At 34.1% G+C, this 25,611-nt stretch overlaps 2 protein-coding genes across 4 annotated transcripts in view; one reads left to right on the top strand and one right to left on the bottom strand.

Moving 5' to 3' along the window:
* LOC117107604 (collagen alpha-1(I) chain-like) overlaps window positions 1-21,113 on the top strand; it is a 124,761-nt gene extending 103,648 nt beyond the window's left edge. Inside the window, exons 29-42 of the mRNA XM_033249307.1 lie at window positions 576-599; window positions 1,377-1,427; window positions 6,147-6,219; window positions 6,805-6,866; window positions 7,129-7,218; window positions 7,658-7,729; window positions 11,195-11,285; window positions 12,100-12,209; window positions 13,216-13,344; window positions 15,077-15,115; window positions 15,865-15,948; window positions 16,952-17,164; window positions 18,331-18,449; window positions 19,473-21,113. Coding sequence (XP_033105198.1) covers window positions 576-599; window positions 1,377-1,427; window positions 6,147-6,219; window positions 6,805-6,866; window positions 7,129-7,218; window positions 7,658-7,729; window positions 11,195-11,285; window positions 12,100-12,209; window positions 13,216-13,344; window positions 15,077-15,115; window positions 15,865-15,948; window positions 16,952-17,164; window positions 18,331-18,449; window positions 19,473-19,683 — 1,368 coding nt within the window. The 3' untranslated portion in view covers window positions 19,684-21,113. The remainder of the gene's footprint in view (window positions 1-575; window positions 600-1,376; window positions 1,428-6,146; window positions 6,220-6,804; window positions 6,867-7,128; window positions 7,219-7,657; window positions 7,730-11,194; window positions 11,286-12,099; window positions 12,210-13,215; window positions 13,345-15,076; window positions 15,116-15,864; window positions 15,949-16,951; window positions 17,165-18,330; window positions 18,450-19,472) is intronic.
* Window positions 21,114-23,969: 2,856 nt separating this feature from the next.
* Window positions 23,970-25,611, bottom strand: part of LOC117107600 — a 14,868-nt gene continuing 13,226 nt past the window's right edge. For all 3 annotated transcript variants that reach the window (XM_033249303.1, XM_033249300.1, XM_033249302.1), the window contains exon 7: window positions 23,970-25,031. In XM_033249303.1, coding sequence (XP_033105194.1) covers window positions 24,703-25,031 — 329 coding nt within the window. In that variant the 3' untranslated portion in view covers window positions 23,970-24,702. The remainder of the gene's footprint in view (window positions 25,032-25,611) is intronic.

Genomic DNA, 25,611 nt, shown 5'->3' with positions numbered 1-25,611 from the left:
TGTCTGCTATGTTTACATTAAAAATGGATGCTTCTTGTAAGTTGAAATTTTCTTTTGCAAATATTATGACCTCTTATTTAAGTAACTATTCTTATGCTCTTAATGATAATAAAATAATGAATTAATAATGGATGTGACCTTAGTGTCAAACTTTGATAATCAGAAAATCATCTCCAATTTTTTTTTTATCCATTTTTTTCTAACTATGATTAGGTCGATCTTTGATTTCTTTTTTCACTTTATTTTTTATTTTTTAAATTATTTATTACTACTGATTTTTTTTTTACTTGGTTTAAGTTGAAAATAGGTTTTCATCGTGTTCTTGGTATTAATAGTTCAATATTCATCACGTGTGAAAGGACTGGATTCATTAAGTTAAACATTATTTTAAGACTCCTCAATAGTATTTTTTTATTCTACACCATTTAAAATGCAGAAGTCAAGGTAAATGGTGATCATGTTACTTGATTTTTTTAAATTCTTTTTTATTGTCATTTTTCTTAATTTTTATTTGTGATGAATAATGTGGGATAACTATGTTACTGTACTTAACAAGTTGTTTAATTTATTTTCAGGGTGTTGGTGTTAGAGGACCAAAGGTAGATAAAATGTTCTTTTTTACTACCTTGTTAACTAAAAGAAATAATAAACTAATAGATAAATAAATGAAACTATGTTAATTTGCAACTTTTAAGTCAATTTAAAGAAACATAAAAATATTAAACTTCCAATAAATTGACATACAGTAGATTAATAGTTAACACACTAAGTATGTACTGTAATTCCATTGAACGGGTAATGTCTATACTTTATATTTCTAGAAAGCTTTGTTTCCATACAATCACTATATGCTATCGCCCGAAAGCTTTCAGTGATGCTGGTTGGTCGGTCGAACCAACGACCTTTCCCGATAGCATTGGGGAATGCTATGTAGTACAACGATCGCACTGAAAACACTGTACTAGCGAAAGCGCAGGCTTAGAATGAAAAATAATGAACTAATACATATGGGAAGCATATGAAATGTAAAGGCCAACATTTTTAACAAGAGTACAAAATATATTTTTTAGTGGGCAGAAAGTGTAGACACAAGTTCTTTTTTATGAAAAGATAAAATGATGTCATGTCAAAATGACACATACCATATAAACTTTTTATTGTGTAATCTTTCAGGGAGGACACAGAAAATGAGTATGTTTTGCACTCTTATGAAAAGGATGGAAATTATAAATGACCCCTATAGAATGGAAACTGAAGCAAAAGAAGTGGCTTTTAATGTTCCTAAATTTGGAAATAGGATCGTAGTATGGATCCAGAAGCAACTGTCACCTATTAATCAAAGGATTTCAATAAATCTTTTTTTTTTCATGTTTCAGGGAGAAACCGGCGTCCAAGGTGTTAAAGGAGAGCCAGGCGCTATTATTACGGTATTTTGAATGCATGAATTACAATTACATCATTAATAATTAACATCTCGACGAGATTTGATTGACAGATAAACCGACTAAACAGCGAGCGTCATTTAGTCCCATGATCAAAAACTTTTTCTCGGACATTTTAATTTCCTTAGACAGCTGGTTAAAATGCGAAACGTATGTAAGCCTAGGCCCAGATGTCTATGCTTGGTTATAGATACCCAGCTTTACATGTGCAGTGCGCATCAGTGACTTGGCCTTTGCCAACAACAAGGTTGACTGAATGCGGCTTTTCCCTCTTCATTTGGGAGCGAAATACAGATGCTTTTACAACAATTTCCCGGCCATGTTCCATTAAATAGATTAACACTATGACTATATGATTCATTTGCATACCGCCTACCCTGAATTCTCTTTCTTAAAGAAGGTTGATAGCAAAGAAAATTTTCGCTAACTCAGTAAGTATAGCCGCCATAGTCTAAGGTTTTCGTGACTTTGTGGGCGGGGCTTCGCGTCCTTGTCGACATGTCAATTAAGAAGTTTTTTCAGAATCAAAGATGTGCTAAAAATTTATGCACGGTATACATATTCCCTTCATAATAGGCTAAGGGATGTTGATTTTTCAATTTTGATCTTTGTATATTAGCTGGATGTAATGCTGTCAAGATTGTTTTTTTTTTAATTAACAGAAATTAGGGAGCTTTAGCATGAAGACAGCGCAGGAATGATTCACTCATTAAATAACACAAATACACATCGACAAAAAAATTAATGAACGACACGACTCATCCACTACATAATGTTATTGAGTAATTCTGGTTTCCACTTAAATGTACCACATGCTACCGCTATAGAAATAATATTGTTCCTCTCTGTACATCTACAATAGATTTTAAAGGCCTCTTTAAATGTTATCAGTGACGCATGTGATGTTAGACATGGATTCAAGATACAAGATAATTTCGATGTTCCAAAAAAATTTTACAAGTATAAAATGAATTGAGTAATGTAATAATGATTATATATTTATTTTTTAATTTAATTATTATCCCAACTAACAGCAAACATAAATTGGCCACTTACTGGTGGGAGCACAAACAACGAACGGATACATAAATAACATTAAGAGTACAAATGCAAGAATAAATACTAATAATGATAGTACTAATGAGTACTAATAATAATGATGATAATATCAAATTAAGTAGACCTAATATGTTATCAGTAAATAAATGCAATCTATGGATTTATGTGGCAAAGACAAGCCAAACCTGTCATTTTCATAAATCGTGTTTCAGAGATAAATGGCCAAAACATGTTGGAATGTCAACATTTTCAAAATCTATTTTATTGCACTAAAACTAAACTTTATATATCTATACATCATGCTGTGTTGTTATTTATCAAATTTTTGGTGATAGTCTCTGCCTGAGAAATGTCTTAAATCATGAACTTTGATGGCTGATTTCTCCTGTAACTTCATATTGAAATATCACACTTGACTTTAATTAATAACTAAAAATAGCAGGAGTGACTGGTTTGTTTTGTCTTTGCCACATATATCATGTATAGATATTGTATTGTTTACTAATCTTCGCGTCCTTGTCGACATGTCAATTAAGAAGTTTTTTCAGAATCAAAGATGTGCTAAAAATTTATGCACGGTATACAAATTCCCTTCATAATAGGCTAAGGGATGTTGATTTTTCAATTTTGATCTTTGTATATTAGCTGGATGTAATGCTGTCAAGATTGTTTTTTTTTTAATTAACAGAAATTAGGGAGCTTTAGCATGAAGACAGTGCAGGAATGATTCACTCATTAAATAACACAAATACACATCAACAAAAAAATTAATGAACGACACAACTCATCCACTACATAATGTTATTGAGTAATTCTGGTTTCCACTTAAATGTACCACATGCTACCGCTATAGAAATACTATTGTTCCTCTCTGTACATCTACAATAGATTTTAAAGGCCTCTTTAAATGTTATCAGTGACGCATGTGATGTTAGACATGGATTCAAGATAAAAGATAATTTCGATGTTCCAAAAAAATTTTACAAGTATAAAATGAATTGAGTAATGTAATAATGATTATATATTTATTTTTTAATTTAATTATTATCCCAACTAACAGCAAACATAAATTGGCCACTTACTGGTGGGAGCACAAACAACGAACGGATACATAAATAACATTAAGAGTACAAATGCAAGAATAAATACTAATAATGATAGTACTAATGAGTACTAATAATAATGATGATAATATCAAATTAAGTAGAATTAAGTAGTAATATGTTATCAGTAAATAAACGCAATCTATGGATTTATGTGGCAAAGACAAGCCAAACCTGTCATTTTCATAAATCGTGTTTCAGAGATAAATGGCCAAAACATGTTGGAATGTCAACATTTTCAAAATCTATTTTATTGCACTAAAACTAAACTTTATATATCTATACATCATGCTGTGTTGTTATTTATCAAATTTTTGGTGATAGTCTCTGCCTGAGAAATGTCTTAAATCATGAACTTTGATGGCTGATTTCTCCTGTAACTTCATAATGAAATGTCACACTTGATCTTTAATTAATAACTAAAAATAGCAGGAGTGACTGGTTTGTTTTGTCTTTGCCATATACATCATGTATAGATATTGTATTGTTTACTAATCTTGTATAATCTTTTATTACTATATGTAAGTGCTAAACCAGGAGTACTATGAAATAGACAGAAAGGAAACAATTCCATAGCACATTCACCTGTTAATGTAGCAAATATTGTTTCTCGGTGGCATATGCAGTGCAGTATTAAAAAGTAGGAAGTTGCCATAAATGGTTTGAAAATAGTTTCTTGAGTCTGCTTAAATGGAGAATAGGAATCTGTTCCAAATGTTTTTGATAAGTTTGTCAACCCTATATTTCTGGCTCATTAGCAGGAGGTTTTCAATAGTTTGGCTGAATTCCTATAATACCTCTATGAATAAACCAAACCACCCTTTCCCCTTGCATTAAAAACCGTCTAAATGATGATTAAATTATTCATTTACAGTTCATGATTTGAATGCTTCAATGTGTGTTTCTCCCGACCCCAACAATTCACCTAGCCATCCCAGGCAACCTACTAAAAGAATCATTGTTACAGGCAACAAAGCATTTCAATTCTTGAAGGGAGTGGTTTTATCAGGGCAGATCCAGGGGAGGGTCCCCCCATTGGAGCTAAGCCTTTCCCCACCTCCAAAAAAAAAAAAATAGAGAAATAAAAAGAAAAGGAGAATGGCTCAGCCTTCGAAAAAAAAATAGAGAAAGGAAAAGAAAAGGAGAGTGAGAAGAGCATGCTCCATCCTGTCCATGGCAATTGCACTTTTATTGTAATGTGTTGTGCAGTAAATAAGGTTTTTTATGAATATGGGCTATTGTGAAACTATCGTTATTACTATTATTAAAATTTTATCATAATTATGATGGTGATTATTTGCAGCTAATGTATTGGTGGACATGTACAGGCAAGATCGTTACATAACTTTGAAACAAGATTGCAAAATAAAATAATAACAAATCTTGTTACTATCTTTTGTATTTTTGTGTATTTCCATCTGTCATCTTTTAGTGGTCATGAATATTAATTGTTCTTTTTTATCGAAACTACACGACTAATAGAGGGTAAGCGAGTGCATGCACCTTCTAGTTATTACTAATAATAGTAGTATTGAAGAATAATTGTAATTACTATAATTATTGTTGCTGCTGCTACTATTTGTACTAAACTAAGTGTGTACTATTTTCATTATATATTATTCTAGAATGAAGTATTAAACATCAACAATTTTACATTGTATTACAGTAGAACCCCTCCTTTGGGACACCACCTATTCAGGGTACACCCCTATTAAGGGACACTTTTCCGTGGAACGAGGGGAAATATATCTTTTGACACTATGGCCAACCCCCTATTAAAGGGGACACACCTATTAAGGTGATGGGGACATTTTGTGAGAGTGCCAAATGGTCAAATAACCCCTATTAAGGGGACACTTAATTTTGTTTCAATGTATCACGACAACACAGCAGTCTTAAAATAAGAAAAATTCATTCAACTTTATATTTTGAGACCCTTTAAACAATAAACCAGAATTTTCTCCCCTGAATTCTTAAAGTGAACATTGGTATAGTCTTTACTGCATGTGTTACTCCGTATATAAAAACATTGTCAATATTGACCCATAACCATGGGGATTTTTTTTATTTGTTTTTCATGTACTTTCATACAGGATTCTAAATCGTTACTCTATTCATCGTACTATCCAATAAAAAGCTCAATATTTAAAAAATTATAAAAAAGAATATTTAGTCAATAACATTGCATCACGAAATAAGATTGGGAACGTATAAGACTATTGTTGTTTTAATTGCATTTCTACTGATTTCATATATAAATTTTGCATTGCTAATTATTGCTATAAATTAGTTCTAATTCTACTGTAACTGAATCCTATGTCAATAAAAATAAAATTATAAAGAATGTATGTAATGGTTATATGAAAACATTCCAAAAACACCTGTTAAGGGGACAATCCCACATTTTTGGTTACTGTCCCCTAAACAGGGGTACCCCTATTATGGGGACACTTTAAGTCCCGAATGTGTCCTCTTAATACTGTATCATGCTTTTTTGTGACAATATTTTTAATAATGTGACTATATCAATGTTTTTTGTTAGCCTCCATATGGTTCTGACGCGCAAAAAGGAAGCAAAGGTTCTATGGGTATCCCAGGAAGACCAGGCCGCCGAGGTGTGTATAGCCTAGCATGCTGGTAATATTGATATCTATTCCTGTGTGACTACATCTTTGACTTTCTGTCAGTTCAGTGTACCCTTGTCTGTATCTATGTCTCTGTAGTTTTTCTCTCAGTCTCTGTCTACCTGTATCCGCCTGTCTGCACCTTTGTCTGTCCTAGTCTTTGGAATATGGTTTTAGATTCTGAATAAAGTAGCTTAGCAATGTGAAATTCCCTCCTTTAAAGCCTTTCCATCTATATACAGTATACATCACCAACAGTATATAAATATACAAATTTAATTTGTATATTTGTATACATCACCAACAGTATATAAATATACAAATTAAATTTGTATATTTATATACTGTTGGTGATGTATACAAATATACAAATTAAATTTGTATACTTATATACATCACCAACAGTATATACATATACAAATTTAATTATTCAATTGTTCTGTTCTACCATTAGATTTACAGTACAAGTTTATGAATTTCAGTTTTTTTTATGGTTACATTATGAAAATATATTTATTATAATGGGCTTTACTCATTTAAAACTTATTATGTATATATATATCAATTTTGTTAAAGGTTTACCAGGTGTTCCAGGTGCACCTGGTCTGCAAGGAATTAAAGGAGCTAAAGGAGACAGAGTAAGTTACCATTCAGTAAATTCATCCTATCCTTATATTGTTCATCAAAAACAAAATTAGACAAAATTCTCGTATTGCATGACCAGGATCCCAACAATGCAGGTACCAGTTGGTATTAGCAGGTTTTGAACCTGACTTCCCCAGTCTTAAAGTTGCTTTTGCTGCACTTTATAGAGAGACTGTTTAAATCATATTTTTAAACTCTGATCTAATTATCTCTGTAACGCCGACTAATCTACAGTACCTTTAATATTTCCTATAGGGCTTTGATGGCCGAGATGGAAGGAATGGAGCTCCTGGAGCTGATGGTATTTATGGACAAAAAGGAGATCAAGGTGTTCCAGGTCTTAAGGTAGGCTTTTTTGATTTACTGTATTTCTTTAGTGTTTCCATGGTTTGATCAATCCAAATCTTAAGGTAGGCTTACATTGATTGGTTCTTTAATGTTTCCATGGTTTGATTGATCCAGGGCTTAACTTTGAGTTGGTTTAAAATGATTCCATGGTTTGATTGATCAAGTTAGGCATACTTTGAGTGTGTCTTTAATGTTTTTCATAGAATAATTATTCAAACTTAGCTAGGTTTTCAAGATGATCTTTCAAATTTCCATTCATTTCTGTTTTGATAATTTTTCCTGTGTACCAACATATACAGCACTATACACAGAACAGTTAATTCAATCAGTTGGTTGCTAAAATTGCTATTGTGCAAGATATATCCAGAATAATATTCTACTCATTTCTGTCAGCAGAAGAACTAATAATTAATAATTTCTTTTACTGATTGTATAGGGAGAGCCTGGTGTTGCTGTCCTGCCTGATGGCAGTGCAGTACAAGGTCCACCTGGTCCACCTGGCCCACCGGTAAGTTTAAACTTGTAAGAATCTACATGCATAAACATTAACATTTTTTCATTATTGTGATTGGACTGTGAAGTACTATGCTAAATCAAAGACCATTAGGCCCAGAGCTATGGCCAGAGCAATGCAGACACGTCTGGCTTGTAATAAAACTCCACAAATAGAAATGGTTTGATGTATACTAGCAGGGGCGGGTCCAGGATTTGAAAGAGGGGGGGGGGTTCAAAAACGTTTCCAAAAACACCCAAAATGAAAGGGGGTTCCAGGGGTCCTCCCCATGGAAAATTGTTATTCCTATATAGCCGGAAATGAGCTTTCCCGACTTCTGAGGAGTATTTTTATTAACCTTAATTTATTCAACGTTCAAGATTTTCCCCTCTTAAAAAAGGTCAGGTAATTTTATCTTTAGACAAATACATAGAGAGAAAAAAAATCAAAGACATAGGCATAGTTTTTGGTCGAACCAAAAACTTGTGTATAATTTTATTTAATTGAAGGTTAGTTGGGCTAAACCTAGTTTGTCTGATCTGCCAACCTATACCTAGGTATGTTAGCAGGCTTGGATCTAGGATTTTTCATGACCTTCGCACAGATGGGGTGGTCCTTGCAGTGGTGGATCCAGAAATTGAAAATACAGGGTGACCAGAGAGGGACCTTCACAGATAGACAATTTTCTTCTTTTTTTTTTCTCCATTCTCGGGCCGGGGTTCCCCCTTGAAACCGGCACTGTATGGGGGAATCCTCTAACGCTCAGGTAACCAAGGGTTTTAAAACAAATACCGTATATAGGCCTATACGTGAGTAGGCCTATATAAAATAGCAAATTACGATCAAAAAAAGGGAGTCGTCTTACACGACATTCAAATTTTAGATTTTATAATCATGTTCTTGTTATGTGCGGATCGTCCGTAACACGTGACTGTAATGAAGCAACTAAATGTTGTGTGAATGAACGCAATTTTAAATACGGGAAAATTTGATTTTGGTGGTGAAGATTTTTAAAACTCATAAAATGGTATTATTTGGAAGATTACCCTTGCATTTGGCTCCATTTATCCAGCTAGATGCAGTATCAAGACCAAAGAAAATTAGGAATTCCGACCATGACAGACAAGGGTCGTCTTATATGCCAGACATACAAATATCAACCAAAAATCTTCTAGAACTCGGGGGTCGTCTTATACCCGGGTCACCTTATAGGACATACGCAAGTATATACTGTACGGTATTGCTTATTACGGAATTTCTACAAAAAGATAAATGAACATATTCTTGAGAGATAGGACTTAATGGGCCAGGTCGTTGTACAAGATTACTCAGACACGCCTTGAATATCAACTATAAACAACATATTATGTATGGAGATATTTCCCCCTGTATATCAAGGACTTTGAGGACAGGAAGGTTAGCATTTGCTGGACATTACTACAGAAGTAAAAATGAAGTTTTTTCAATGGTTCTCTTTTGGGAACCAACCCATGGGAAAAATAAGCATGGATGGCCCCGACTGCACACATTGAACAATTAGAAAAAAATCTACTGTAAACACACACCTGGGCCCTGTGGTTTTCTGAGACTAGGGGCTCTTTTCCGGTCCCGGATTCCACTGTGGGGTTTAGATGTGTTTTTTTAAACATGTTTGCCATTTAATATAATTAGAAATGTTTTTAATGACTATGAAATGATATGATATTAGTTGAGGATCTAGCAGTACTAGTAGGAATTTGAAATCGTACCACCTCAGCCCCACCATGATTGGGACTGAGGTAAGAAAATTTATGGTTATGGCACCCCTAGATGGCCGGAAATAGCACTCACAGACTTAAAATTTTAACATCATGCATTCTCTTTTTATCTCTATTGTTTTCACAATTGACAAACCTTGGGCCTTAATCTGTCACTGGACCCTGTGGCTCATACATTCTGAGATTTTTTTAAACAGATACGGCATTAACGCTCAGAAATATCTAAAAAATATTTTGTTTAAAAAATTAAAGAATATTGAGAACAAACTATGGTCAAGTCATATATATGTTATCATTTAGGGCTTAATAGACATTTCATGAATCTATGATATTATAATATTGACAACAATAGTACATGTATAGGTGGAATTTTGCCCAACCCGTCGTGAAAATGTACTGAATACTCAGTACATGTAAAAACACTTGCAAAAATAGTACCCGCTGCTTACTTGGGCTCAAATTCAACCCTGGCCATCAGGTGCAAGCTCGGTGGTCTAGAGGTATGATTCCAGGCTAGTGATCTGGAGAACATGGGTTCGAGTCTCCCGAGAACAACTTTCAAATATTTTTTGCGAGTGTTTTCACATGCCCTGAGTATTCAGTACATTTTCACGACAGGTTGGGCAAAATTACACATATAGGCCCACTAATTGATTCGTGACGCAAATCCAGGTATTGTCTATTCCATCACGATAATAACAATTGCCATTCAATAATAGAACAGTCACCGACCTACTTGCATTGAAGTGAATCTAAAATGTATTCATGAAGTTATGATGATCTGAAGTGTTCAAAAATGTGCACAATAATCGTTGAACCAACTTTAAAAATACAACAAACACAAATGTGCGTGACGATATTTTATTGCTTTAGAAAAGTATATTAGTACATCGTATATGTAAGGGCTTGTTTTGTTGGTTTTTTTTTACTTGCAGTGTTTGGGAAATAGGTAATAGGTAAATTGTAATGAATATAATCAATATTTATAGCCTCTAAAACCTAATATTATTGAAGGGTCCTTTTAAATTTAAATAGGATTTTTTTAAAGTTATATTTTTAGATCGTTAGACCTATTGAACAAGCCCCCAGTAGACCCGGCCGCAGTGCTGTGCACGCATTTACTACACTGCCCATACCTAAGCCACTGGACCAGAGTATTATTATATTATAACGTTTGTTATGCACTGTATGCGCTATAGAAGTGGAAGACCATAATGTATTGGGAATGTACCTCTCTGATAGGGCCTACAGTACAATCAGTGTAAAAGTGTAAGGTATAGTGTGGATTTAAACATTGTCCTAATGGTAATGTTACAAAATAAGTGTCAATGAAAGTAAGTATGATTGTTGGAAATGGCCAACATTTTATTTTTATTTTTCACACTAACCTTCACCTGGGCAAACTGGGCAAAGGTCTGGATCCGCATCTGGTTAGCATGCCTTTTGTGCCAGGATCCAGTAGTATTTTGTTACTTTTTTCACTGGAAGGGGGGGGGGGTCGAACCCCCTGGATTTGCCACTGACTAGTTGATACTATTAAATGCACATAAAGCTAAGAATGGTCAAACACTAAAAACTAAAGCCCATCATTCGTGGATACTCGGATACTTTATAAAGTAAATTAATGTTAAATAATAGAAATAAATTTTAATCGATCAGTAGCAGTTATTATATAATCTTTGATTTGGAAAACACAAAGCATAATTCAATTATTCTATTTTAGGGTCCACCTGGTATTGGCCATCAAGGCATCCAAGGACCAGCTGGCCCACCTGGGCGTCCTGGAAGAGATTTGTCTGGAGCTAGTCTCAAAGGTAAGTTGAAATACTGAACATCATTAACTGATTTATGAGTTACCTTTATTATAATTTTGAAAATTGTTTATTGTTAAGGGATGAAATAAAAAAAAATCAAAGAATCACATGAGGTTCGTGTCAATAGTTACGTTGGTGGCATTTGTCATAATATTGTTGGTAGTGGGGTTGGTTGTAGGTGATAGTGTTTTTGTTATGGTACTGGGTGAGGTACTCAGTAACTCCAATTGCAAGGTTCTGGGTTGTGGAGTGTCAACAGGTCTCAAAAGAGGTCAGTGACCACTGGTAAGGCCGGGGCATCCATTTCCCCAGAGTAAAGTGGAAATTTATTTTAACTATACAACTAATTTCTAAGCAATTCGTATAATTTGCTAAATGGTAGGGACCATTCTTCACTAAATGTATTTTTCTCCCTGAATTCAAATTAATAGTGGGATGGCTTACAACCACTATTGAAATATATATAACAGTTGTTGCAGGAGGCATTTTATGAATTTAATTTCCATTGTCCAGAGAAGTGGTTTTTATTATAACATGAGATTATGCTGTGGTCCCTTTACAAGAAGTTCTTAAATAACTAAAGATAAAACATGTTATGCAAACCTGGTGATCTACAGTATCAGTAAATAATAGCTAGAAATTAAGATGATAATGCTTAAAAAACTTATTTTCAATAATTAGTAGTAAGGATATATCATTAGTTGAAAATGATAACTTGGAAATAGGAAATATACATGATACATGATTATAGTAATAATGGGAATAATTAAAATGCAGAACTGTCATTTTAATTAATGGAAAATTGTCATTGCAGGAACAAAAGGAGATACTGGGAATCCTGGAGCACCTGGTTCAACTGGACCTAGGGGTCCCACTGGCCCACCAGGGATATCAGGTGATGGAGGAGGCAGGAGCTACTCAGGGGTAAGCTTATCACTAATATTACATAAAGGAGCATGATTTGTAACATATCAAGCAGCCAAGTTACCTTATTGTAAATTATGCGAGTTGAATGGCTAAGCGGTTAAGGTAGGGGACAACGAAATATACAGACATAATATCATCAATTTCTGAGTAGGGGGGTTACCCTGGTGTACTGGTTTACCCTGGTGTACTGGTTCATACAGCCCAGTTCTGGACAGACAAGAGATAGCTGGTACTGGCTTACTGGGTAGCTCAGACACACAAAAAGCCCTTGGGGAGAAGCAAGTTACTGTACGGCCGTCCCGAGGCAAAACAACATAATTGACATTTTTGTCATTTTGAGATAATATCATTTGGAAGTAAATTAAACACGTCTGAATTACCTGTAAAACTTTCAGGTCTCAATAATGAGTGTTTTGGAGATAGCACCGCCTATCTTTAAGCACAAAACTTAAAATCTAGTGATTTTCCGTGGCAAAACAACCTAACTACAAGATTACGAGGCAAAACAACGTATCTGTGATGAAGATACGTTGTTTTGACACGGAATGGTATTCAAAAATGGTCTTGAGCCGATGGAGTTTGGCAAGGCAAAATCAAATGGTTATTGTTGTTTTTATATCAATAATTTTAAACAGCGATGTATGAAAGGCTAAATAATGCATATGATTGCCCCAAACGTGATAAATTACAAAAATATGTCGCACTTGCAACAATACAAAGCCTGACATGTTTCCGTGGCAAAACAACGTATCTGTAATTATCGCTAATAACTTTGGAAAAAACAAATGGTTGTAAATAAAATTTTAAATATAATCACAATGTCTATAGATATACAATCCTGCAAAATTTCATGATCTAGTCCACACCTTCAGCGCTTTGAGACTTCGGTATAAAGTATTATTTAACTTCCAACTACTTTATATTACCACTATAAAATGCCCACTTATCTTATCCTGCTTGTATTATGTTTGATAGTGAATGCAAGTTGTTTGTATGATTTTAGGCTTTAGTGCTCAAGTCTGAAGACGACATGATGGATATTGGTAGAGACGCTCCCATTGGTACGTTTGTGTTTCTGCAAAGTCAGCAGGAATTGTTTATACGAGTCATTGGCGGATGGCAAAAGATCATGGTAGGTTTGAGCTATTATTTACTTCAGAAGCTTAGCATCCTCTATCATATTTTCTCTGTCAGACTCAGTAATGTATGGTCAGATTTTTTTTATAAGATCAATTTTGATATGTAAATGTATATGTATGATCTTTTGTTGATTATAAGCTTATGAAATTTGTCCCTGAGAGCAGTTTCTTTAAGCCCTACTCTTTGGATATTGTTTCTAAGATCTCACAAAATGACAGTCTATACATACCCAAGGACATGTGTTTGTGGGACAGCACAAGTATTTTGGGACAAGTGTGTGTTCCTGGACCTGTTCTGATTCATCAGTTGATAAGTTTAATTGACACTCTGGAAAGCACTATGGTCACCATGAGACAATCTCCAATATCTAGTTTTGTTTTTTTTTGTACATGTATCAATTATGCAAACGAGAATAAAGGCATAAAATCCCATCCAAAAGACATGGTTAGGTATAGTAAGTAATGGACAGAGGCAAGAAAGGCGTTGGCAGGTCTCAAACTTGAAACTGTCCACCAAGTACAGTCACTTAGCATTGCAATATCTTGCCCATTAGAACATTGTTCAACTTTCAATATACTGTATACTTTTTGGTCAGGTATATCTGAAACAATCCACTATCTGTTTAAACATTTTTAAGTCTGACAGATAAAAAACATTGATAGAGCAAGCTTTGTTGAATAGTTCAACATGCATGCCTTCAGTTAATAGAAATCACTTGTCTCCTTTGTACACATGTATTGCAATATCCCTGCTTTTGTATATCTGTAGCCATGATATAGATCTTTATCAACATATTTTATACATAATATTGATTATTATATTATAATTTTAACAACAATAATGATCATTTTTATTTATCGAAAGCATATTATGATAATACATAACAAGAATAATGATAACATAATTCAGAACCAGAATGACTCAGCCTGAGCCATTCTGGTATCTTATACTATCACATTAATTATATTGAATTTACTGTTCAGTAAATTGTTTTACAAAAAAAAATGTGGAATTATTTTTGGTGTAGTAATCATTCTTTTGGTTTGATTTTCAAGTTTAAAAAACTCTTGTAGCACTTCACAAAAAAAAATAATAATAATAAAAACCCACTAATAATCAAATGCCCTGTGTCTGAAATTACTTACAAATTAGGAGCAAGGTAAGATCTGATTAAAACTGGATTATCATAATCTGGATAATAATTTCAGACATGCCTTCATGGTTAATTTTACATAGTTGAAAGAAAGTAGAATGTTTTGCACACCCAGCCCCGGTCTAATCTGTTTATAACCCAGAAACTAGTTAGCAACCATCTGTTATGCTCTTGTGTCTAACATACTTTAAAGTTAAAAGTTACACCACTGGCGTACAGTAGTGGACCCTCTGTACAGCAGAAAAGGCCAGCCTAGTTTAGTTTTGCAAGTTCACGTGCAAGTGTGCATGTTCAACATACAGTTTTTATTGATAACATGACCATTAGTGACAGGTCACAGTGACTATTGGGGGTGGGGAGAAGGGGTATAGTGTGTGCCACTACACTGCCATTTAATAGCAATCCAACCCTTGTTGTAGAGCATTGTGTATCCCCATGGATCCTTAGATAGATCACTCTCAATAGGGTGTCAAATAATTTATCTCCACCTATTGCCATGGTTCTAAACCATGGAGTTCAAAAGGCCCCACAATGCTCTCATCAGTTAAATGGATGATGTTGTCTTTTACAGCTTGATGTTATCTTGCCTCTTCTTCCTGATCCTACAACTGTAAGTATACTTCATACAGATGATGGCTTAATCCCTTCCCTCATTGCTTTCGAGATTTTCTCAACATTGTATGGCATACCCCTTTAATAATCGCTTTATGTAGTATATTCCTTACTAATCTGTTAAACATTGTCTGAAAATGTTATGGCTTATCCCCTTTAATCTTATCCTATGGATTATCTCAATTTATTATAATGTTAATTCGTTAAAAATCTAATCATTTAAGGATTATCTTAACATTTTTTATCATATTCCTTTAATAACTTAGGGATTATTTCAGCATTTCTATCTCAATAAATTCATTGCATTATAATATAGTTTTTTTTGTTTTTTTTTATATTAATACTATCAACATTGAAATAATGATGTTTAAAGCAATGATTTTGTTTTTTCTATTATTAAACCATATTGTGAAACTTAAATGTGAAATTTTAGGGTTTTTTTTTTTTTTCATTTTAAAAAACTAAGGTCAATATTGAAGTGGGTTATATTTTAAAATAATGTCAAATTTAATACATTTACTATCTTTTATAACATTATTTCTTATACATTACAATATTTAGTATATTTAAATGTACCGCAATATTTTCTCAAGTATGATATTAAATCTTTGCCAGAACTTGATAATTGTTTAATATTATTATATGCAGAAAGAAATTGTATTCATTATTTGTTAATTTTAGAGTTCCAATTCAAATGAATAATATTGTAACTTTAATTTTGAAATTTGTTTTTTTTTTTTCTATTAGGCACAACCAAGGCAGATAGAGCCTACAGAAGCACCAGGTGGGGCGCCTACATTGGGACCAGTTATACAAGCTGATGGCCTCATGGTGTGTACCAATTCATGATAAATTATACAACAATAGCTACAATAAAGATATACTTCTAGCGGAAGCATGTGCCAACTGTTTGACATTTTTTTTTTTGGTTACTTTCTAAGTGGGGACTTGATTATTGAAAAATTATGTGGAATTATTTAAAAATTTCTGATTGTTCAGTTTTAAGCTGGGTTTCAAAGAGTAGTTAGTTCTTTCTATGACAGGTCTGGGCATGGTATTACATTTCATATTCTTATATGCAGTGTTATGCCATCATTCTTCAAACCAGATTTACTCTAACAGCGTATTAAGAAAGATGAAAGCGAAGTGTCTACTGCCCCCCGTAAGCGGGAAGTAGACACAAAAATTAGCTGAATATATTCAGTCCGGCACACACTGCGTTGTACGAGTCTGCTGAAGAATCTATCTTCATTCTTTGCAAGCATATGAAAATATGGCACCATCTGTTGAATGTTGGTGACAGACTGAGTGGCTCAGATAACTCATTGTGGTACATTCTCCATGTAATCCCATCAGCCGACTTCAATCTGTTTGCTCAGTGTGTGTCCAGCTTTAGATTTATACCATTAAAATCTAAGACAGATGAATGTTCACATTAAAAAATGTTGAATTCATAATGAGAATTTTGGGGATTTGTTTCCAAAAAGGAAGACGGTTTGGTGCAGGCTTCTCTGATCAGGTTTTGAACCACATGGTTGGGAGTTCGAAGCACTTGCTGACCATTCTCAGTCAGGCAAGCAGGTTTTACAATGTGGTATGTCACTCTTGAAATAAATGTTGAGAGTAGCATCATCCAAATGCTACAGTAAGTGCATGTCAGTGGCTACCAGGTGTCTCTATGTACCTTGACCCAGTATCAGTGTGAAGTGCTTCACACTATCAAATTTCAGGCCTGGGTTTGAGTATTTCATGCCTTGTACATAAAATAAACCTTAGGCCATAAATCCATAAAGAAGGATTGATGGATGACGTATATGTTTTTCTTTGTTTTTAGTTGTACATGTACGCATTAAACGAGCCCTTGAATGCTTTTCTGTACAGTCCCAGTAGTATGGGAGGAATAAGCTCAGTGGATTATAAATGTTATAAAGAAGCACAAAGAATGGGGCTGAAGGGTACATTCCGAGCGTTCCTGTCATCTAATCTACAAGATCTACGGTCAATCGTCAGAAGGAAAGATCGCATATTACCAGTTGTAAATTCAAAGGTCAGTGTGTTTGTATCTTTATAGCATTTGTTTTACTAGCTGTCAGTTAACGGTAATAGCATTTCTGTATACAAAAACCCTAAATTTGGCTGGTAATCAGTTTAAAGATTTTTATCAAAATATCTGTAATTCAGTGGGATTTTTTTTTTTGTCTAATTTAGGTTGAAAGCTAACAACATATTTGATTTTTTTCAAGTGTTAATTTGATGATTTTTTATTTTTTTGGTCTGTTAGATCTCTTTCGTTAATGAACAGTAGAGCCCCTCCTTTGGGATACCCGTCTTAAGAGAAATTTTTTTTTGGGTCTCAACGGTTTTCTCTTAAATGTTTGTAAACTTGTATTATGTCTGTCTTCAATTAATCCAAGAATTTTTGTAGCACCAAACTTCGACATAATATGTAACACTGACTGAATGACTAAATTTATTTAACCACTGTCCAAGAGTTCCTGTGCTAATTTAAAGTGTATTTTTAAACTTATTTGTTTTAACAAGCAAGTAGTCTAATAGAGTAGCTTTCAATTAAACTTTTGAACAAGAGAATAGCGATAAAACTAGTACTGTTTCTTTGCATTAAATTTTGAATTTATTTTACCTTATTGAAATTGATAGCCTAAAGGTTGCCATTAGATTCAGTAGATTTCAATTTCAATTTATTCAGTATTTGATTGGCAGTAAAATAGGTATCTGAATTATTACATTAAATTTACAATTTAAAATGCTTACAATAAAAAGACCAAACAATAAAACCAAAACAATTCAAAACACACTAAATACATTTTTGAAATATAATAAAACAAAGTTACGAATGAAGACAGGCAAGTAAAAAGAGAAAAATAAAAATTGGGGGAAAATTAATAAAAATGTATGCAAGGACAAAAAGATGCAGCAAAAAGACACCAAAAAAAGATGATAGAAATGTTGCTCAACAGACTGAGCAAATTTAGAAAATTAGTAATTTTTATTTGGTAATACAGTATAATTTGCTTTATTTATGAGATACATAATTTGTTTGGTAGTTGGAATAATTTTTAAGTGAATAATGTTAATTAAAAACAAAAAAAGATAACTTAACCTTTAAGGTTTGCCATCAATTTAGAGGTCTTAGCTTTTACATTGGTTTTCATTTAGTAATTAATTCTTTATTTTTCCCTTTGTGACAAACAGAAAGAAGTGTTGTTTGAAAGTTGGAATAAAATGTTTGATGGCAATGAAGCAAAATTTAATGACAAAATTCATATATTTTCCTTTGATGGGAAAGATGTAATGACAGACAGTGCAACATGGTAAGTGCAAAAGCCAATAGGTTATTTATGTTGTGCATGTGAAATAGAGGGCAGCAAACATAACTCAGAAAGACAAATTGTCTTGCACAAAAATGCATTAACCAAATCACGTTGTTCAAGAGAGGGCAGTAAAAGATATTAACACAATTACATTTCCTTGTGATGTTCAGTGCCATGCAATAAACGTTAGAAAGCGACAATTATAAATGAAGAAGCTGCATCATATTAGTAAATTAGCATATTGCATTCAGTGGCAGATTCAAACCACTTCAGTCAACGCTCCCGCCCCTCCCCCCTTCTCATGCTGGGAAACCAAGGGCATGGAAGTTTTATGGCTATGCCACCTCTAGATTAAAAGAAATGGCCCTTGAATTTAAATGCAATTTCCTTCCCCCACCCCCCACCCAAACCTCTTTCAAAACTTGAAGGGACATGGCCTTTTTCCCTCTTCCCACAAATTTTAGTATGTTATCTGTATTTCTTCCAAAGGAACAACCATACCACATTGACATCTGTGCATGTAATTAGATATTACAAAGTAGAAATATTTTGTGTTTAGGCTTCATCAGAACTTGTATGAAATGTAGGCTACGTACAGACTTGGAGATAAGCCAGGTTGAGTTAAGCCCGGCTCAACGTCAAGCCCGGCTTAACTTTGCCGGCCGTTCAGACTAGTGGGATTAGCCAGACGAGAATTTGCATAATAATGAACCGTAACCAGGAAACGTGTTTCAAAACATTGCTCACGAAACGTACGCTTGCTCACAGCTTATGTAATTGAATGCTGATTGGTCATTTTGTCACCCGAAGTCAATGGAAGACCCCCCCCCCCGTAATGATTAAAGCCCGGCTTAGGAAAGTTAAACACGGTGGCGTGCCAGGCCTAGTTGCTATAGGAACACCGACTGGCAGGTGGATAAACCCGGTGAGTTGTGCTGGGTTTATCCATATGTGTATATGTGTATATGTCAACAGTTGTGTTTTCCAAAAATTCCCTTTAATACATTTTTCCTTCATTCTCAGGCCTGAAAAATATGTATGGCATGGGTCGTATACTGATGGCAGTAGAAACGAACAACAGTATTGCAACCAATGGGTTGCGTCTAATCCAGCAATGATGGGCCAAGCAAGTCCACTGGCCAAGCACAAGCTCTTGGGTCAGGAGGCGTATTCCTGTGAATCTAAGTTGGTTGTACTATGTGTACAAAATGCTCAGCTAAATGTTAGAAAATAGTGTTCTATTATCCTAATTTTATTTATATTTGTGACCTGTCATATTTTTTTAAATGTTGAAATTATGAATGGTTTGTTCTCTTTCATAACTTTTCAGTAATGGTAACCTTGTTGGTTCATAATTCTTTTTTTTTTGTGAGTTAGGTCTTTCATGGGTTTGCACTCTTTGCCAAATTTATTGTTTTATTGCAAGTGTTCTTTGTTGTTTTTCCTTTCTACAGCATGTTGTAATGTCCTCTTTGTGTGTAGTGTATGATTAAGCATGTCAACTTTTTACATTTGTGATATTTTTTTTTTCAAAGAGCATATATTTTGACACATGGCTCTATATACTCACTTTTACAACTATGCAAATGATTTTTTTTTATGTTTCAGTCATGAATTTGTGTATCTTACTTAGCACATAAAGCTGAAATTTTATATTTAGGAAATACATTTTACATTATATTTACTTTTTAATACTGTAGAAGAATTTGGCTATAATGTTTTAAAAGTGTATAATATGTTTAAAGTTCAAAGTTCAAATTTGGGGGGTGATATGTTCATGGGTTAAGCCAAATGGCAGTTTTTAATTGTAAATTACCATCCATTTTTTGAACTTAGAGGTGCAAAGCAGTTACCAAGTAAATGTACACATTATAGGTTATGTCATGCAGGTATTAACTGAAATAACTTAGTTAATATATCTGATGTTTAAAATATGTATAAAACTTTTAGGGTTAATTATGTACTTAAATATATGTAATATAAAATTGGGTGGTATATACAGATATCAATATGTAGATATTACAGTCTGTCGGCTTAGAGTAAGTTAATTCACACAGTACAAAATTAAAAATATGCTAGGCAATAATGTTTGAAAAGATACTTAAAGGAAGATTTTAAATGAATAATAGGAGGCAAGGCTTTTTAATGTCATATCCAAATCATTTTGTACTATTTTGTAAACTGTTTTTTGCTGCAAGATACACTTACGTATGTTAGGTATATATATATATATTAATGTAATGATCAGATTATTGGATCGTACACTATAAATACAATACATTGACCCAAATGCATGATGTTTTTTTTTTTTTTTATTGGTGTCCAATGTGAAATCTGAAATGAAATAAATATATCGCTAAATTTGGTTGGTCAACGTAGTCAACACCAAACGAAACATGCCAAATGAGATTGCAGTTCATATCTGTGCCAAATACATCATGTCACTGGTTGTTGATAACAATTGAATTTAGGATAACTGTTAAAGAGCAAGATTCTGCATTTCAGAATTAAATTCCATATTCATGTATTTTTTTGTTGAAGGTACAGGGTTGAAATATAGGATACTGCAGTAGTTTTTAATAATCTGTTCAGTTTAATAGTTGAAGAATGTGTATTTCATATTTATTGCCGAAATAAAATGTAAAAGTGATCGATATGTTTAAACTCATCTTGCGTGATTTGTTAGTAACCATAGTTTATTTGCCTCTCTATAAATAAAGTAGACCAATCAAAAATATATTATCTGTCAAAGGGGCGGATTTTTGGGGGTTGAGCGGGCCAACAATTGTTTGCCCAAAATGCTTTAGAGGTTATTCTTAAAAATCTAGAAAACAAAAATTTCGCGGGGGTGCCCCTGGACCCCTAGGGTGGTGTTGAAGCTGAACTTGAAAATAACACTCTTAGTCTTCGACATAGAAACAAAAATGATGTTTCTTTATAGTGTCTAAATTTGACAGTATTGCTGATATTCAGTTTCAAATACATGAAAAAGGAGAGAATGGCAAATACCAGGAAAAGTGTACACCCACCTCAACCCCAATATTTGTTGTTGGGGATGAGGAGAAAGAAAAAAAAAATCAATGAGTAACAACACTATATGCCCAGAATTTGCATTCATTGCAACTGCATTACCATTTTCTCTAGATTCAATATTATTCCTTTTGAATCTAGGCCGAAAATCTTTATCATTCGTTTTCCTTAAAATAATTGTCCAGAACCCACGATTGTCTCCCCCAACGTTGCTCGTACTCATTGCATCATTCTTGCCATTCGTACATTCTTCCCCTCCTCCCTTCCCTGCTCTTTTCTCCCGTGTTCTTTCATTGTTCTTGCCATATGCTCTTAGTCTCGCTTACGACCTGGCCCTTGATCCCGCTAATATCACCCCTTTAGACATTAAGGCAGCTATTTATTTTTAATTTTACTTAATTTGACTTGCTTAGCATTTGGAGGATGACTAAGCACATCAACACCCACCTTAGCCCCACCATTGTTTGGGGTGAGGTGAAAGAAAATTAAGGATGGAGCACTTTTAAGTGCCATGTGTTGATTGAGGCTGGATGGTGAGATGAAATAATTTAGGGGTTTAAATTTAGGGGTGTACTGCTACACTTTGTATGTGTCTTACTCTGACTTTGACTTTGTTAAATTGTAAGTAGATCAAATAATATTTTGCAAAATTGGGAAAAATAGTAGAGGGGAGGGGAATACCAGGAGTCTCGGCACACCCCCCCCCCCTGGATACGTCCCTGTCGAAATGCACGACATCGTGTTGGGATTCAATATTTCGACATTAATCATGTCATCATCAGGAATAATGATTTCTTTTATGAAATATTATAAAATTCTTGAATTTAATGAGTGTTACTGGTAGAGTGATTTTTGTGCAAAAAGCAACATATGCAGCTCCTAGGAGGATAGGAATGTACTGGCATGATTCCGATAAATTAAAAGTATGACGTCATCCGTTAACGTTAGGGTTAATGTCGTGCGGCGAAAACTACCTAATATCCAAAGATGGTAGCACCTGCATAAAAGGTCCATTGGTATTCCAGATGATCACTAAAAACCCTCAATTTTCATAGGAAGTCTTTTCAAGGTTTTTCCCTTTACGACATAGGCCTAATCTGATTTGTTTTTTTCTTGCTGGGCCTATTTCACTTTCTAGTTTGTCTCAGTAATTATTATAGCATGATAAGTATAACACTTGGGAATAATTAATTAACTAAACAACCATAAGGTGTTATAGATATGAGTATGAAATACAGTCAACCGTAAATGGGAAGCTTTTAACATAGAATATCACAATATAAGCCTAGCCTTTTTTCCCAATAGGCCTAAGCCTGTCTCTTATACACATCTGACCTGGCCTGAGATTTATGGATTTAAGATTTTTTTAAATCACGCTTAGGCCTATCTGTTCTATTAGGCCTATGTATAACGTGTACTGATGCATATTTACATGTTTAGAAGTATTCATTTTAAGTGATCCCAGGAAAGAATTTGTATTGGCTCAAGAATAAGCTTTTAAATGGCCGCGGCTCCCCCCCCCCCCCCCCGGATACGTCCATGTCGAAATGCACGACATCGTGTTGGGATTCAATATTTCGACATTAATCATGTCATCATCAGGAATGACGATTTCTTTTATGAAATATTATAAAATTCTTGAATTTAATGAGTGTTACTGGTAGAGTGATTTTTGTGCAAAAAGCAACATATGCAGCTCCTAGGAGGATAGGAATGTACTGGCATGATTCCGATAAATTAAAAGTCATAGTATGCAAGTGTCCAGGCAGATGATACCTCCCTGATCAAGGTGTCCATAGTGTCTTACAATTCAGGAATTATTTTGAGCTTTACACTCATATTACCTTCGGACAGTGGTGGCACCAGCGTCTTAAATCTGGGGAACAAGTTGTGGGGGAAAGTAAACTTTTAGGAGGATAGATAAAATTTTAGTGGGGAAATATGCTGAAGTGTGCGTGGTCGGGCCTCATTCAAAATGCTAAGCACCCCAATTTGTGACACTTTAGGGGTTTTGGAGGCTTATTTAACCGATTTTATAGGTAGATGGTCTACTAATATGTAGAAAATACATATTTTTTCTCCCCGATGGTTTTTATTCTTTCTTTGGGGGGGGGGGGCGACGCAATATATATACACCTGTCTCTTATACACATCTAGATGTGTATAAGAGACAGCCCACTGCCTTCTGAAGGGAAGCATATGAGAGCTGTTAAACAATCTTGCCCCCCCCCCCCAATAGTGCCACCACTGCCTTCAGAAGGGAAGCATATTAAAGAGAGAGATAGATTGATGGTTTGCTATTGACATTCTTTGGCCCATGTGATTAAAACAAAGTACCAAATACTGTATAATAAAATGCCAGTACTGAACCAGATGTGATTCTGTGAGAATTAAGGCCTGTTTACACTATGATGATAATGAGTATTGTTCAATAGACTAACACCTACAGTAACTACACTTTTTATTCATTATAATTCACATACGATAAGATAAGATACGATAAAAAACTTTATTGCGATATATATAATATATATTGATGTTGAACAATTATTTCATACATATTAAAATTTAAAATCTAAAAAAAAAAAATGAAACAAGGAAATAATTAAGAAAACACAATATTATAAAATTTGATTAAACTAAAAAATAAAGTCCATTTGACTAAGCAGGGCAGCAAGTACTTATCATTCGTTGAACAACCTGGTATTAATAAAGTTTTTGTTGTTTTGTATTACATTTGCTGTAGAGGGAATTCAGTGATTGTTCTCAAGTGATATGATACATTACGTAATGACGGGAGTACATCGTTTAGTCTTTGATTAGGATTTTTAAAATTTTGGAAAATTCCCTGCACAGCCGGGTACGTCTGTCCTCCAGGAACAGAAAACTTAGAATCAAACGTGCCTCATCAAATAATTATACCAACCATGGGAAATTATTTTAACTGCCCTTTTCTGTATGTGTTTAACTGATGTAATTTGTTCACTGGTCAAACTCGTAACCCACTTTGGCGCAGCATATTCAACACTACAATAAAAATAAATTGATTCAGCAACACCAAGACCAGCTTTACGTATTTGTCTCAGGAAATAAAGTAAGTACAGTAAGTCTAACATTGTAAGTAAACTGTAAATAAATTACAGTATAACCCAACAACTAGGCTTAAGTCAAGTACAGTAATGTCAATAGTCCATATTATAATACATACTGCAGCGTTCATCCTTTACTCTACCGGTATATTCATTGTAATTTTCATGTCATTTCTTACACGCGAGTACATGTAGGTACCAGTGAACGGCCTAGGCTGTGACTGTGTTTCTTCCCTATTCCTTGGACAACAATTGGAAGCATTACACTTGTCGTAGATTGTCATGATGAACCCAATAAAAGTTAGTGCTCCCGAAATCTCGGCAGTTATCTCGGAGATGTTTTTACCTAAACCATTTTTAAGTAGGATTGCCATCAAACCAAATGTTGCACCCAATAGAATACCACCAATAAGGAATATCCACTTTGTCATACACCAACACTTCTTCAGGCAACTACGTGTTTCTGAAAGAAAATTCTTAATAATATAGTCCTAATTGAACTTGAAATATAGAATTAACAATTATTAGAGAATAGTGATGTTGATCCATACAAGTCCCCTCAAGAATTTAACACACAGTATTAATTATGCTTATTAATTTTGGAATTATTTATTGAGAAAGTGCTAAATGTTGGGGGTAGGGGGAAGGGAGATAATTGTTGGTTGAAAGTTAAGCATTGAAAAATGACAAAATGGAAGATTACTAGCCAGTTAGAATTGTATGTAGTACATAATATGATATCCTGAATATTTTGCAATATATATACCGTAAAACCTCAAATGAAAGCCCTGGGCTTGCATTTCTGCGAACTTTGGATGGGCTTCTTTTCGAGGCTATTTTTGCAAAATAAAAAGGGGGCTCCTTTTTAAAATGAATGCTGTAAATTTTGGTAATTACTACTATAAAACAATAAAGAGGGCCACTGTAACACCAATCTGTATTATGGAGTGTATTAACCGGCATTAAATCACCTAAACCACTGTCCTAATTTATTTTGTTTTTTTTAAACAAAGCCCATCCTATCTTAAAAAGAAGCCTATAGG

This window comes from Anneissia japonica, unplaced genomic scaffold (assembly GCF_011630105.1).
Source record: "Anneissia japonica isolate Jap-2015-1 unplaced genomic scaffold, ASM1163010v1 scaffold2266_len499427_cov150, whole genome shotgun sequence".
Taxonomy (NCBI): domain Eukaryota; kingdom Metazoa; phylum Echinodermata; class Crinoidea; order Comatulida; family Comatulidae; genus Anneissia; species Anneissia japonica.
This window is presented reverse-complemented; position numbering and strand designations above follow the sequence as displayed.